Here is a 15,206-nt window from a genome sequence, read left to right as displayed (position 1 = left end):
GGGGCTCCGGGAGAGGCGGCGGGGGCTCGGAAGGGCGGGGGGGGGGGGGACGCTGACGCTCGGGGGGGTTTTTTTGAGTTGGAAGGGGGGGGGGGGGGGGGGGGGTCCCTGCTGCTCCCGTAGCCTGACCCCCCCCCTGGAATTTGGGGGTGGGGGCGAGGCCGGGGAGGGGTCGAGAGGCTCCGGAAGCACTCGCAGAAGTCCCGCCCGGAGGTGGGAATAGGGGTGGAGGGGGGGAATCGTCGCTTCTGGCACCTCCTCGCCCGGGGGTCCGCGGCAGCTCCGGGACCCCCCGCGCCGGGGAGGGGCGAGAGCAGGGGGGGGGGCGGGGGGGCCCCCCCCCCCCCCTCCTGCCGGGGGGCCCCGCTCCCCCGGGGCCCGCGCGGGGGGGGGGGGGGGGGGAGGGGGGGGGGGGCCCCGCGGCCGCGGGGGGGGGGGGGGGGCTCAGGCCTTCAGCTGGTGCCACTGTGCCACCGCCTGGCGCGGGCGGGCGATCATGTCCTTCCAGTGCTTCACCTCCCCGGGGCCGCTCTTCCAGGACAGGTAAATCTGCGGGAATGGCGTCCTTGGATCCGCGGCTCCGCTCCCGGCCCCTCCATCCCCATCCCGCTCCCCGCCGCCGCCGCCTTCACCCCCGAACTCCTCCATCCCTGCTTTTCTGGCGCCGGGCTATTTTTACCCGCAGATTTTCCATATGGAAAACCGCGTGTGCCAGCTGCCACCGCATCTGACACCTCGAGGAGCCGGTGCCACGTGGTGGGGTTTTAATGGAATATCATGGACGCTGCCTGTGCGTCCATGGAACGGGGAACAGTCGTGCCACCGGCACCGTGCCCTCGGGTGTGCCCACATCGGGAATGCTGCCACCTCCGCCCCTCCCTGGCAGCCCGTGGCGCTGACCTGGGGTTTTATTTGATGGATTTGTGCCAGCTGATGGGTTTCCTTGGAGGGTTTTTGGGATCGAGTGGTGAGGACGGATATTACCACCCTCGTTTGCCACGGTTACACCCGCGGCCAGCTGGGTGGGGTTCACGTGCAGCAAATCCAGAGGGGATAATTCCCAGGGGATTGGCAGCCAGCCAGATCCGGCTCCCGGATCCTGCTGCCCCATTTCCTGCTCTCCTGGGAAAACTTGGGCCCTGCAGCCTGAGGTGTTCCCCCCCGGAGGTGACAGACCGGTCGCCCTCAAGCCGCTCATCCCAAGTCCCACCCAGCCCCAATGTCCCCCCAGTGTCCCCCCGGTGTCCCCTCGGTGCCCCCCCAGTGTCCCCACCTTGCCGATGACGTCGTTGCGGCTCAGCCTGTCCTTGTCCATGACGGTGATGACGATGGTGGTCTCGCGCAGCCGCTCCGTGGGGATGTCGAAGGCGAAGGACTCGTTGAAGACGGGGTTCAGGCACCGCTTCATCACCACCGTCTTCTTCTTCTCCACCCGCTTGTCCTTGTACATCAGCCACACCTTCACGTAGGGATCTGGGCGGGAAAAGAGGCGCTCAGCACCGGCGTGGGAATCGGGGAATGCCAGCCGGAGCCGGGAGGGGCCCGGGGCCGTACCTGACGTGCCCCCGATGTCCATGGCTTTGAGGTTCCGCGCCTTGATGATGTTCACCACGATGGAATTGGCCGAGGGGTTGTAGCACAGAGACAGCAGCAGCTCCCCGCGGCTTCCCTGTGGGATTCACGGGCACCCTGAGGGACTGCCACACCCCACGGAGCTCCACAGTGGGAGTGGGGTGACGGGACAGGACCCCCCCCCTCCGGGGTTGGGGTTTTGGGGCTGCCCAGAAAATCAGGGCAGGAGGAAACGGGGACACCCCCGGTGGGATGTTCGCTGGTCTTGCTGGAGGCGGGAGGAGGAGAAAACTTTCATTTTGGATCTACCTGAAACAGCTTGTTTTGACCCAAAATGGGCCACTCGGAGCCTTAATAGAAAGCTTTGGGAAGAGAAACGTCTCATCAGGGAAAACAGCAGAAAACATCCCTGTTGGGGTAGGAAGTGGGGGGTGGGACACTGACGGGACACTGAGGGGTGGGAGTGGGCCCAGGGCCTTACGCTGCCATCGCTGCACGGCTTCAGGTCCTTCCAGAAGGTCTGCATCTGGGTGAGGTCCACCTTGTTGAGCGGGATGGACACCTCTCCGATGGGATCGTTGCGGCTGAAGCGGTCGTAGTCCAGCACCTGGAGGTACAGCACCCGCTGCACCACCTTCTCATAGGGGAACCCTGCACCAGAGACAGAGGGAGTGAGGAGCTGGAGGGAATGAGGAGCTGGAGGGAATGAGGAGCTGGAGGGAATGAGGAGCTGGAGGGAATGAGGAGCCGGAGGGAATGAGGAACTGGAGGGAATGAGGAGCTGGAGGGATGAAGAGCCAGAGGGAATGAGGAGCCGGCAACCCTTCTCACTCTTCCCACGATAACAACAAGACTTTTGAACCACACAGAGTACAAGGAGCAGAGCATGGCCTGAGGGGCCGGTGCCAGGTTAATTCCCACCCATGGGGGCTTGTTGGGGGGATGGAGCCTTCCCCTCTTTCCCCCATGTCCCCTTTAAGGGGTACCCCTCCAACCTGGCCCTGGAGGCTTGGCCAACCCACGGTACTGCCGATGGCCACCACGCCAGCGGCTTGAGTCGAGCCGAACCCCCAGGTCCCACCACGGCTCCGTTCCCACCCTGGGCCAGTCCGTCCACTCCCGGCCCATCCCAATTCTTACCTTCGAAGAGGAAGGTCTCGTTCCAGTGCGGGTTGAGGTTCTTCCTCTTCACCTTGGTCTCCAGCTTGTGCTTCTTGTCGGGGAGCAGGTAGATCTTGACGAAGGGGTCGCTGGTGCCGCTGAAGTCCTTGGCCGGCAGCTCCTGCGCCTTCATGATCTTCACAGTCAGGGTGGACTCCTGGAAGTTGTAGCCGACGCTGAACTGGATGCGGCCCAGGTTCTCTCGGCTCACGCCCTCGTGGCCCTCATCATCCTCGGAGCCCGGGGAGAGCTGGGGGGGGAGGAGGGAGGTGAGAGTGATGCCAGGCATTGCTGGGGACCCCCAGCCCCCGGCCTCGCATCACCCCGACCCCCGGCCCCGCGAGCTGTCAGGGGCCATCAGCCTCTCCCCGCTGCCCCTGCTGCTTCCCATGACTCCTGGCTCCGTGCCACTCGTCCCGGGGAAGCGGGAGCTCCAATTAACCAAATCCCTCCTGACAGCAGAGCCCTCACGTGTCCGGCCCCGCTCGCTCCCTCGTGCCAGCCCCGGGGACACGCTGAGCCGGCGGGACTCGGCGGAGCGGGGGGATGTGCCGGAGCTCTTCTGGCACGGGTGGGATGCCGACCATGGGGACCCCATTCCCGGTGCATCCCGTCCACCCACCATGAGCATCTCGCTGGTCAGGGAGTTGACCAGGTCGGAGACAGAGGAGTGAGGCTCCGTCTTGCGGTCGGACTCGTCGTGGGGCGGCTGCCCTGGCACCGGCGCCGTGTTCACGGCCTTGCCGCCGGCCGGCAACCTGTGGAAAGAGAGACAATTCCCTGGAGGAGAGGGGCCGGGAGAGCCGAGGACGAGACCATGAGGGGCTGCCAGGGTGCCCTCTTCCAGCAGATGCTGCGCCGGGGCTGTGCCAGCACCCAATGGACGCTGCCAGGACACCGGTGGCTGCGGCCCACCGGCTTCCCAGCCCCGATCCCAGTGCCAGTGGGTGCCCTGGGACCTTCGGAGCACAGCAGCAGGTCCCACACCGTCCGTGTCCCCAGGCCAGGGACGGCCCTGTCCCCACTGGCGGCTCCGGCTGCACCTCACACACCACAGCCCGTTATCCCGGTGGGCACCCATGGGTGCTCCACGTGCTTTCCTGCGGCCGAGACCCCCCCGGGATCGCTGTCCCGGTGGCTCCCGGATGGTGGGAATGGTGCCGGGAAGGGTGGGCAGCCGGGAGCGGCGGGAGGCAGCCGGACAGAGCAGCGATGGAGACGGGAATGCACCGGGGCCACGCTGCCACAAGGCACAGGGACCACGGGACACAGGCACATGGCAGAGGGGGGACAGGCACCCCGGGATGCTCCCGCTGAGCCACGACACCGTGACAAACCACCAAGAGGTGCAGGGACACTCAGGAAGGCACAGGACATGCCACGGACACGCCACACCACGCCAAGCACACGCTGACACACGGGGAGCGGACACACGCACGCACACACGGGATGGCACCCGGGAAGGACCGGAGAGGCCGAGGCAGCTGGGGAGGGAAAATAAAGTTAAAACCGGGGAAAATGAAAGGCGGAGGAGCCGCTGGGCGAGGAGGCACCGGTGGAGCCGCAGGAAGTCACGGACAGCGGGAGAGAGAGCGGGAAAGAGCAAGAGAAAGGAGGAGCGGTGTCATCCAGCGCCGGCCTGCCGGGAGGGAATGGGAGAGGGGGGATGGACAGACGGACGGAGAGCGATTGGTCACCGGGACGGGAGACGCGCCGAGGCGCCGGGCTGGAGCCGCCGGGGACGGGCTGGAAGGAAGAAGCTGAGAAACAGGGATGGAGGAGGTGTTTGGAAGAGGAAGAAGAGCGGTCGGTCGGCAGCGTCGCCGGGCGGGAGGGAGCGGAGGCCGCCCGGGCGCGTCCCCTCCGCCGGCCGGACCCGCCGCGTCCTGCGGAGCTCAGGGAATGGGGAGGAGCGGGGATGGAGGTGGGGAGGCCATGCGTGCGCCGGCATGGGGTTTTTGGAGCCTGGATGCGGGAAGCGGGAGCGGGGTCTTGCGGCACAGCCACCCACCCCCCGCCGTGTCCCGGGTGCCCCCCCTGTCCCGTCGGCGCGCGCTGCCGGTGCTCCCGGTATTCCCGGTGCTCCCGGCGGGGACCGGCTGCGCAGCGCGACGCCGGGGAGGGAAGTGCTAAAAGATGGAGCGAAAACCAAGCGGAGCAGGGTAAAAATAGCCGGTGGGCGAGAACGGTGCCAGTTGAGCCGCACGCCGAGCAGCGCCCGCCGGCTTCACACCTCCCCCCTGCTCCGGAGGGGACGAACAGCCGCTCCCGGCGGCACACGGACCCTCCGCCGCTGCCAGCCGGGCTCTCCTGCCGCTGCGGCGTGCCATGCCAAGCCCTTGGCATCCCGGGATCGCGGGGAGCAGCCGGAGGCGAGGGGCCGTGCCGTGCCGGAGAACGGGGATAACGCGTCCTCCCGGCACGTCGCGCTCGCTCTGCCCCTTTGTGGGGGGCAGCGGTGTCCCCGTATCCCAAGGGATGCTGCCCGTCCCGCCGGGACGGAGGCGGCAGCGGTGTCCCCGTATCCCAAGGGATGCTGCCCGTCCCGCCGGGACAGAGGCGGCAGCGGTGCTGTGGGGACGGGACGCGGCTCAGCCCGTGCAGAGTCCTTTTGGGGCGGTCCCCGCGCGTCCCCCCTGCCCCGCGGCTGCCCGAGCGCGTCCCCCCGCATGCAGCCAGCGCCGGGAAGGGCAGGAGGGGGAGGAAGGAGGGAGGAGGGAGGGGTGGGGAGTCCTCTCGGTGCCGCCGCTCCGGAGGCAGAACTCAGACGGGGAGAGCTCAGACGTCCCGGTGCCCGCTGGGCCACCCTGTGCCGCTCCGACCTTGGCGCTCCACGAGGGCAGCCTCCTCCTCCTCCTCCTCCTCCTCCCTGGATGGGGCCCTCGTGTCCTCCTCCTGCGGGACCGGCCTCGTCCTCGCTCATACCTCTTGTCCCCCTGAGCGTTCGCCTGGTTCGGCTGCGTCCCAGCGGGTTGCAGGTCGGGAATATTGGCAAAGTCATCTTGCTCTGAGAGTCCCAAAACCAGGGATAACACCACCATCCGGCCTTCCCTGCCCGGGCGGGCCCCGCCGGCAGCGGGAGAGAGAGAGAAAGAGAGAGGAGAACACAGCGTCAGGCGGGGAACCGGCAGGAGCCGGCGGGGCCTCGGCGAGGGGCCCCTGGATGTGCCCGCCGGCTCCTGCGGGATGGGCTGCGGGGAGAAAGGCACCGGCTCCGGGGAGCTGGATACCCCCGCCTGGACATCCCTCTCCTCCACCGGTCCAGGCAGGGAGGATGCCAAAATCCTGGTGAAAGGGGGAAAAGGCGACCGGAGGGGCTGGGAACGAGGGACGGTATGGCAGGAGTGAGGCACCGGCATCATTCCATGGAGGAGGGGGTGGCGGCGCCCTATCCGAGGCTCTTTGCCCCCTCTGGAACGGCCTCTCTGGGATCCGGAGCCGCATTTACACCGCGGCGCCGGGGAGGGGGAGCAGAGCAAAAGGAAAAATCAATGGATCGGGAAAGAGGCGGTGGGAAGCGGCAGCGGCTTCTCCGCGCTGACTCGGCACGTCTGGGCGCTGCGGCTGCTCCCCCTCCGCCCATTCCAGGCTGGAAGCGGCACCAGGGCTCGGTAAACAGGGAGAACGTGACCCTCGGGATGGCTGAGGAGCCGCAGCTCCGTGTTGGGAACCCGGGAAATGGAGCTGGAAGGGACCGCCCGGTGGGAAAGGGAAGATCGTAGAGGAATGAGGAGCGGGGGGGGTGACGGTCAGTGCACCCCAGGGGGCCCGGAGGAAGGTTCGTCCCTCTCTCCAGAGCTGCCTGTGCGGGAAGGAGCGGGATGAGCGCCCAAACTGGTGCCTCTCGGGGTGTTTCCCACCTAATCCTGATGCAGGAGGTGCTGTGCCAGCTCATGGAAGGGCAGGATCAGTCCCCGTGTCCCACTCCCAGCTCTCCCAGCCTGCGGGAGGCGCAGCTGGGACCGCAGCATCCCTTTTTCCAGGGTGCTGGGGGGCAAACGGAGAAAAGGGAGGAGCTGGAGAATCCAGGGGAGGATGGAGCCGGGGGCACCGGCTCTGCGGAGGAGTGACATTGTCATGTGCCGAGCCACGGTGACAACACGGGACTCGGATTAGCCCCCGGGGTTTGATGCTGGGAATCCAGCGCCGATGGAGGAGATGGGGTTAAGGAGCTTAAGGATCACACGGATCCTCCGGCTGGGAGCGATATCGGGGCCCAACACACGGTCGCCCTGCACGGGGGCCGCCGCCACCCCCTCCCCGAATCCTTGGGACAATGTCACTCCCCGGGGACAGCGCCGGTGGCTATCCCGCGGGCTGGATCATCCCTGCATTCCCTGGGGATGGAAAAGGAGTGCAGTATCCAGCCCAGCCGGTGCTGACATGGCAAAGCAAACTGGGGGACCCTTCCCTGAGCCCCCCGGGCCGGGTGGGTCATCCCTGCCCCCCGTGAGGGGGATAGAAGGGACATGGATCTTCCCGCGGGAATGGGCAGCGTGTCCCCGAGGGGGTGATGGACGAGCGGCCGTGAGGGGGCGAATGAAGGAACAGAGGAGAGAGGGATGGAGACAGGGATGGAGAGAGGGATAGAGGGAGGGATGGAGAGAGGGATGGAACAGAGGAAAGAGGGATGGAGAGCGATGGAGAGAGGGACTGAGGGAGGGATGGAGCAGAGGAGATGGGGATGAAGCAGAGGGATGGAGCAGAGGGATGGAGCAGAGGAGAGAGGGAGCAGAGGAGATGGAACAGAGGAAAGACGGATGGAGAGGGACGGAGAGAGGGATTGAGGGAGGGATGGAGCAGAAGAGAGAGGGATGAAGCAGAGGGATGGAGCAGAGGAGACAGGGATGAAGCAGAGGGATGGAGCAGAGGAGATGGGGATGGAGCAGGCAAAGGAGCAGAGGAGAGTAAGATGGAAAGGACGATGGACCAGAGGCAGAGGATGGTGGAGCAGAGGAGGAGGCGATGGGGATGGCGCCGGAGGGAAGAGCTCTGGAGAGCACACACTTACAGGAAGGACTTCATGTCCAAGCCGCGGCTGCGGATCTGCCCCACCACGTGGTCCCAGCTGCCGGGGTTGGAGCGGCTCCGGCCCCCGGCCATGCGTTGCTTGGAGCCGGCGGCCGTCCCCTGGCGCGTTTGGCCGCCGCGGGCGCCGCGGGAGTTGGCGGCGGTGCCGGAGGGGCCGCTGTGGGCCTGGAGGTGGCCCAGGCTCTGGCTGGTGGTGGGCTGGCTGTGGTTGCCGCGCTGGTGTTGGCTGAGGGGCTGCTGCAGACTTTGCTGGCGCATGAGCGTGCGGGGCCTCTGGAATTTGGGATCGCCTGCTGAGGTGGGGATATACTCAAGGGTAGTGGCTGTGGACAGGGTGGAGTCCTCGAAACTTAGGGAGAGGAAGGGCAGAGGAGAGGAGAGAAAGGAGAAGAAGGTGAAGGGGCAAAATTGGAGGAAGGAAAAGAAGAGAGTTAGAGAGAAGATGCCCCAGCGCAGGGAACGCTCCGGCGGGAGCCAGCGGGAGCGGCGCCCGGATCCTCCGCCTCTCGCCCGCGGCTCGGCCTTGCCGGGGGCCCGGGGGGCTCGTGCCGCCACCATGTCGCCCCCCGTCCTGCGTCCCCCCCCGGGGGGCTCGGCCGGGCTGGATGTGCCCACCCGCTTCCCGCGGCTGCCGCTCCGCTTCCCGGCGCCCGACCTCGTCTGCGGGAGAATGAGGCTGCTGCGAGGAGGCAAATCCCGCGGCGGCCGCTCACGTGCCGCCGGCCCGGCCCCTCGGCCCCGCTCCCTCCCCGCCCAGCCCCGCGCCCGCGCCGCGGGGGCTCCGCGGCCCCATCCCGCCGGGATCCTGGGGGGGGATCCCGCGGCGCCGCGGGGCCGAATCCCCGCCGCGGGGCCGTTCCAGAGAGTCGGGGGGCCCCAGGGAGGGATGCCCGAGGTGGGAGGCTCCCAACTGTGGGACGGTGGATGCGGACGCGGCTCCGGTGGGACGCGGAGAGCGGCGAAGCCCGGCCCGGGACGGACAGGCTTCCAGAGCGGGAAGAGCGGGCGGGATGCCGGCGAGGAAGCAGCGCATGCCTGGCGCGGCCCATGCAGCCGGGCGGGAATGCCCGTGGCGGCCCGGAATGCTCGTGGCAGGGGGACCGGGGGGCCAAAATGCCCCCTGGGACCATCGAGGAGTCGCCTCGAGCGGCACCCGCCGACCTCATCCCGATCCCGGCGTTGCCACGGGACAAAGCTGTGCCATCGTGCAATGCCAGCGGCGGGGGTAGAGGGGGATGGCAGGGCAAGGATAAATAGCTCCAAAAACCGAAATAAAGAGGTGAAGAAAGAGCGAAAGGCGGGAGGAAGAGAGAGAGGAGGGAAGGGAGTGGAGAGGAGCGGAGAGCCGGGATGGCCGGAGCCGGAGGCACTGCCCGGGCACTGCCCCCCCCTCCCCCCGCGCCGCCGCCGCCCTCCTTTCGTTTTCCTATGGAATCCTAAATTAGTTCAATTTACAACCTCTCAGTCACAGGAAACTAAATCTGGCTCCCGTCGGCCCCGCGCCAGCTGGAGGCGCGAGCTCTGCCAGCGCTGTGCCAGGCGGCACCGCGCCCTGCCCGCTCCCGGATGGATCCCGTGGAACCGGGAGCGGGACACAGCACCCGGACCCTCGGCGTGGACCCCCAGGGCGCCCCCGATCCCGACGGCTCTGCGCCAAAGGGGTGCTGGAAAACGGGACGCGCCCTTAACCCTGCCCTGGCCGCCTGCGCCGGCCGTCGTCCGTCTGCCCGGATTCCCAGTGGGAATTCGCTTCTCCACCGAGCCTGAATACGGCTCCCCCTCTTCCTTGCCTCTCCCTCCTGCTCCCAGTTCCCAACTGGAGCGCACCAGCGTCGTGCCACCGATTCTGGGGGCATTCGGGATTTCTCCCAGGCAGCAGGACGGACCTGCCCCTTTTCCATAGGTTTTCTCCCCACTGACACGGCTGGAAAAGCAACACCAGCCTGGGAACCCCCAGGCTCTCCAAGGGTGCCGGGGCTGTTGCCGGGATGTCCTGGATGCCACATCCTGGTGCCGCAGAACCAGGGCAGAGTCCAGGAACACAGGACGGAGCCAGATCTGACACATTCCCGTCAGCAGCCGGCAGAGCTGCGGCCTTCCCAGTGGAGGGTCTCACTGACCCCCACCCTGAGCCTGCCAAAGCCTGGATTTTCCCTAAAACTGATCAATCCTGGACTTCTCCCAGATTTTCCCAGTACGGGGTGGTAGAGCCACAAATGTTATGTTGGCACCGGGTCAGGGGAGCATGGGGAGGGAAGAAGGTGGAGACGGCACCATTCCCGAGGGATGGGAACACGGGACAGCACTTCCCACCTCTGGGCCATCACCAAGTTGGCACTGCCTGCCCTGGGAATGCTGAGCTGCTTCCCGCCGGGATCAGACAAAGCTGGAAATGTGCCAGACACGGCACATAAAGGGGCCCCCCTGAGCCAAAACAACATCAGGAGCACGGGAAACTCCTCATTGCCTTCGGCACAGTGGCCCTGGGAATCTGCTGGTGGCCTTCGGGACATATTGGTGGCCCTGAGGACCTGTTGGTGGCTCTGGGAATCTGCTGGTGGCCCAAGGGATCTGTTGGCGGCCCTGAAGAGCTGTTGGTGGTCTTGAGGATCTACTGGTGGCCCAAGGGACCCGTTGGTGACCTTGGGAACATGTTGGTGGCCCTGAAGAGCTGCTGGTGTCTCCAGGGACCTGCTGCTGACCTTGGGAATATATCAGTGGCCCTGAAGAGCTGTTGGTGGCCCAAGGGACCTGCTGGTGACCTTGGGAATTTATTGGTGGCCTTGAAGATGTGTGGGTGGTCCTGAGAATCTATTGGTGACCCTGAGAACCTACTGGTGGCCCCAGGGACCTTCTGGTGGCCCCAGGAATCTGCTGGTGACCTTGGGAAAATATTGATGGCCCTGAAGACCTGTTGGTGGTCCTGAGGACCTATTGGTGGCCCCAGGGACCTGGCAGTGGCGTTGGGAACACGTTGGTAGCCCCGGGGACCTGCCGGTGGCCCCCATCCGAGCGCATCCCTCGGAGGGGACCGTGTCCGTGCCGGTGCCGTGCTCACTCACTTGGACAGGCTGAGCTTCCCTGCGGCCAAGTGGCTCTGCACCGTGTGCCAGCGGCCTCGTGCCGCCTTTCCCGCTCCGGGCTCGCTGTGGGCGGACACGCTGCTCCTCATCCCGTCCTCGCCGAGCCGCTGCTTGTCCCCGGGCCGGTCCCCGGATAAGCCGGAGGCGGCCGACGCCGTCAGCTTGGCCCCTGATAACAGAGAGCCACTGGGCCGGGCCGGCGGCCGGACACCCCCCAGGACACACACGGAGCCGGACGGACACACGGACGGACGTGGGAGAGGAATGAGGGGAGAGGGCGACAGAGCCGGACGGACAAGAGACGGACAGACAGACAGAGAGAGAGAGAGAGACATCAGCACTGCCAAAAAAAAAAAAAATGGGGGCCTGGCCGGGGGGAGCGTGGGGGGCCTCTGAAAACCATCCAAAAGAAAGTGGGGAGGTGGGAAAGGGGTCGGGAATTGGGGTCCCGCTCACCGGCAGCCCGACCCCGTGCCGAGGGGGTGCCCCCAACGTGCAACCCCGTCCCGGGGGGACATCCCAGGAAGCCCCGGGAAAGCGGGAAGGAGGGGTTGCTCGTCTCCATGGGGAGGCCCATGGGGTGGCGTGCGGGGAGCCCGGGAGCAGGAGCAGGAGGAGGAGGAGGAGGAGGAAGAGGAGGAGGAGGAGGAAGGCGAGAGGGTGCTGCCCAAATACTCACTACACGGAGCAAACCCGGCAAGGAGAGACTCACTTGAGGGAAAGGCGCGGATCACCGTACGGAGCGTAAGGAGAAATGTTTAGGATAAACTCCTTGGGAGGGTAGGAGCTCCATTTCTGCTGCACTGTGTTGTCATTGTTATTCCAAAAGTCTCTGTCTAGATCGCTACAGCGGCCGGATTCCAGGGGAGAAGAGAAAAGGGAAATACAAGAGAGAGAAGCTGAATTCCTGCGGGAAAGGGGAAGGGAAAGCAGCGCTCCGGCCCCGGAGCACCGGGATCCTGCGGAGAGAGACGGGGAGCGCAGCCGCCCATCCCTGGGACACCAACACACACACACACACACGGACAGGGACAGACGGACGGATGGAGCAGGGAAGAGCTGTGGAGAGACAGGAGCGGGCGGCTCCACCGGCTGGGAAGGAGAGAAGGATGGTGGGAATTAAGGAGTGAGCATGGTGCCGGCACAGCATTCCCGTGTGTGTCCATGTTGCCTCCTCAACAGGTCCTGGAAGTGCGCCCTGCATGGTTAACCACGTGTTGGAGACCCTTCCAGATCCCTTCCTGCTGCCAGTGTGGAGCCTGGAATTCCTGGCTCCGGGAAGCCACCAGATCTGCGCGCCAGGGATTGGGGGCCCAGAGGGTCCCCGCTGGGAGACTGGAAAAGCTGCCCCTGCCCGGCCCTCCCAGCCCTCGCCAGGGCCCACCTGCAGCTCCGGGATGATCCCGGCTGGACGGAACGCGCTGGAGCTGGGGAGGGAAAGCCACGTGTGCCGGGATTCAGGAGGGGATGTGCTTCCCACTCCACTTCCACCTCATCCCAGCTGGGCTGGGAGCAGCATCCAGGTGCCTGAGGTACCCCAGACACCGTGGGAGGAGTTTTTCCATAGCCTTATTCCAGGTAGAAGCTCTTTCCCTGCTGCCAGTCTGGCTCCCTCCTCCCTGGAGCCCTGTGGGGGGTTTCCAGAGGCAGCACTGGATCTGGGATATCCAGGAGAGCCCCTCCAACTCCCAAGCCCCGCACTTTATTCCCTACCCAGAGCCACGAGACACTTCAGCTCTGCTCTCCTTCCTGCATGGAATGCCCCTGGGATGCAGAGCCGTCTGCACACCCAGACCTGGAGCATCCCTGGGCTGAGGCTCCCGTGGCTCCATCCTGTGGCTCCATCCTATGGCTCCATGGGATACACAAGGATGCAGGAGAGACCCACCAGCTCTCCCAGTGTCCCGGAGCCCCTTTCCCACTGGGAGTGGGGAACCAGGGAATGGCCACCTCTGTCCTTCCTCTCCCCCCCAGTCCTGGCACCTACTTGATGGTTTTCTTTTCGCTGCGGCCTCGGCTGGAATCCGGAGTTCCCACGGTCTCCAGGGAAGTCTTGTAACGCTTTCCCTATGGAAAAGGCAGGAGGGAGGAATGAGGGAGTGGCAGGGGACCCCTGGAGCATCCCAGCAAAGGATGGGAGCTGCCACCATCTGCTGAGTTCATCCTGGATTTCGCCTTTTTCCCTTATTCCCTCGCAGTCTCCAGGCTCCATCCCACCCATCCAAGTGGCAAAATTCCCAGTTGCTCCGTCCCGTGATCCCTGGGGGCTCGTGCCCCGCGTCACCCCAAGGACAGGACGGTCACCGCCTCCGGTGTCCCATTCCAAGGCCTCGCCGGGAAGCAGTGGATAATTTTAGGCTTAATTGAAGCTGGATTAATTGAGTTCACCTTTCCCAGTGCCCGGGAAGCACTGCCGTGGGATAATGAAGCCGGAGCTGGCTCCTAACTGGGGCTGGTAATCAGGACACTCCGGCGGGTTCCGCACGCTCCAAGCCCGGAGCACAATTAGCGCCAATTAGGCAACAATTAGGAGCCGAGGAGGCTCCAGGTGGGAAGGGAGCAGCTCCCACAGCAGGATGGGCTGGAGAACCGACCCTTCCTGGTCCTGGAGCTGAGAGCATCCCCCCTGCATCCAGCCTGCCCAGGGAATGGGAATATTTCCCCCTTCTCTTCCTTCCCAGCCTCTGCAGCTCCGCACGGAGCCAAATCCTTGGAATGCTGAGACACCTGTGCTCTTGGCACAGTGTCCTTGGGCAGCCATGGGCTGATCCAGCTGGGAGCTGCCAGGGTGCTGGAACTCCTTGGATGCCCGTGGGCTAATCCTGCTGGAAGCTGCAGGAATGTTGGATGTCCTTGGATGTCCATGGGCTGATCCTGCTGGGAGCTGCAGGGGAACACCTGGATCTCTTTGGCTGTCCACAGGCTGATCCTGCTGAGATGCTGGATGCCCATGGGCTGATCCTGCTGGGCTCTGTAGGAATGTTGGATTGGATGCCCGTGGGCTAATCCTGCTGGGAGCTGCAGGGCAACACCTGGATCTTCTTGGTTGCCCATGGGCTAATCCTGCCAGGAGCTGCAGGGATGTCGGACCTCCCTGGATGTGCACAGGCCTTCCTGGAGGGAGTCGTCCCTGAGCCCTGGGCTCATCCCTGTCCCGGCTCAGGGCTCGTGAGGACACGGCCCTCCCGGCAGTGGCCGCGTGGGCACATCCCGGAGCCGGGCCTGCCGGGCTTGGCCGTCATTCCCACGCAGCCGTTCCAGCTCCGGGCGCTGCCGAGGGCCGGTTGGGATTCGCCTTCCCGGCCAATTTACACTTGTTTGTTCCCCTGCCAGTTCGTCCTCCTCCTTTCCAGCGCTTATCCCTGCCTCTCCACATCTCCTGGAGGGTACCTGGAAGCCTCTTCCCACCCAGCTCCCCCACGCTGCCTTACCCCCGGCCGGATCCCCTCTCCCATTCCCGGGGGAATGCTGCCTTCCCACGGCTCAGGGTGGGCATCTCCCACACAGGAAGCGCCGCTGCCGTCGGAGCACTTGACCCAGATTCGATTCCGACGGCGAAGGAAACGTGGCCGAGCACGTCCTGCTCCCGGGAGAGCGGGAGAAGGAGGAGGAAGGGAGGGAGGGAGCGCTGCCCCGATCCACGGTGGGAATGCGGAGGGAAGCGGGCAGCAGGGACGGCTCGTGGTGCCAGGGACGGGCTGGCCACCTTCCCACAGGGCTTTTCCAGGCGGGAGCGTGCCCAGCAGGACAGGGGCCAGCTCGTTCCGGCTCGTCACCAACATACATCCAGATATTTGGAAACTTCCCTTCGCGCCACGCGAACGGCGGCGCCCGAACCTTTCATTATCCCGGCCGGAAAAACCAGCCCGGAGGAAAGGCGCAGCCGGGGAATCCCCGGCAGCGGGAATTGCCCCCCGGGCCGGGAAGGGGGCAGGGAATGGTGGCACTCACCATCTTGCGCTGGCACCACTGGCAGATCCCGCAGAGGACGATGGTGGCACTAAGGCTGACGGTGATGATGGCTGAGACCAGCAGCACGTCCCGGGAGGGGCTCCCTGCGGGACAGAACAGGGGGTCACAGGGGATTCCCTGCTATTCCTGCTGGGAGTGGGGGCGCAGCACCCACCGGGAGCACCCGGGAGAGCCGGGTGAGGAGAGGCAGGGAAAACACAGCTCCTTCCCCTTCCCGATTTCCAGGCTTCCCCTTGTCCAGCCCTTCTCCTTTCCTCCCTCTTTGCCTTCCTGATGCTCATCCTTTCCTCATCCTTTCACCTTCTCCAGCCCCCTCCCCTTTTCCTTCCCCTTCCTTCCTCTTCCTCTTCCTCTTCCTCTTCCTCTTCCTCTTCCTCTTCCTCTTCC

General features: G+C 65.6%; 1 protein-coding gene across 4 annotated transcripts in view; it reads right to left on the bottom strand.

Moving 5' to 3' along the window:
* Positions 1-15,206, bottom strand: part of SYT7 (synaptotagmin 7) — a 26,273-nt gene that overhangs the window by 210 nt on the left and 10,857 nt on the right. Inside the window, exons 2-13 of one of the 4 annotated variants that reach the window (XM_027669207.1) lie at positions 14,799-14,902; positions 12,835-12,914; positions 11,560-11,691; positions 10,827-11,033; positions 7,745-8,113; positions 5,659-5,784; positions 3,356-3,491; positions 2,713-2,983; positions 2,054-2,223; positions 1,555-1,669; positions 1,274-1,473; positions 430-549 (exon numbers count right to left, since the gene is read on the bottom strand). In XM_027669207.1, coding sequence (XP_027525008.1) covers positions 445-549; positions 1,274-1,473; positions 1,555-1,669; positions 2,054-2,223; positions 2,713-2,983; positions 3,356-3,491; positions 5,659-5,784; positions 7,745-8,113; positions 10,827-11,033; positions 11,560-11,691; positions 12,835-12,914; positions 14,799-14,902 — 2,015 coding nt within the window. In that variant the 3' untranslated portion in view covers positions 430-444. The remainder of the gene's footprint in view (positions 1-429; positions 550-1,273; positions 1,474-1,554; positions 1,670-2,053; positions 2,224-2,712; positions 2,984-3,355; positions 3,492-5,658; positions 5,785-7,744; positions 8,114-10,826; positions 11,034-11,559; positions 11,692-12,834; positions 12,915-14,798; positions 14,903-15,206) is intronic. The other 3 variants (XM_027669208.1, XM_027669209.1, XM_027669210.1) reach the window with 3 other exon arrangements.

The sequence above is a fragment of the Corapipo altera genome, unplaced genomic scaffold (assembly GCF_003945725.1).
Source record: "Corapipo altera isolate COAL_440 unplaced genomic scaffold, ASM394572v1 218, whole genome shotgun sequence".
Classification (NCBI taxonomy): Eukaryota; Metazoa; Chordata; class Aves; order Passeriformes; family Pipridae; genus Corapipo; species Corapipo altera.
The sequence above is the reverse complement of the archived record's forward strand: the minus strand, read 5'-3'. Positions and strand labels throughout refer to the sequence as shown.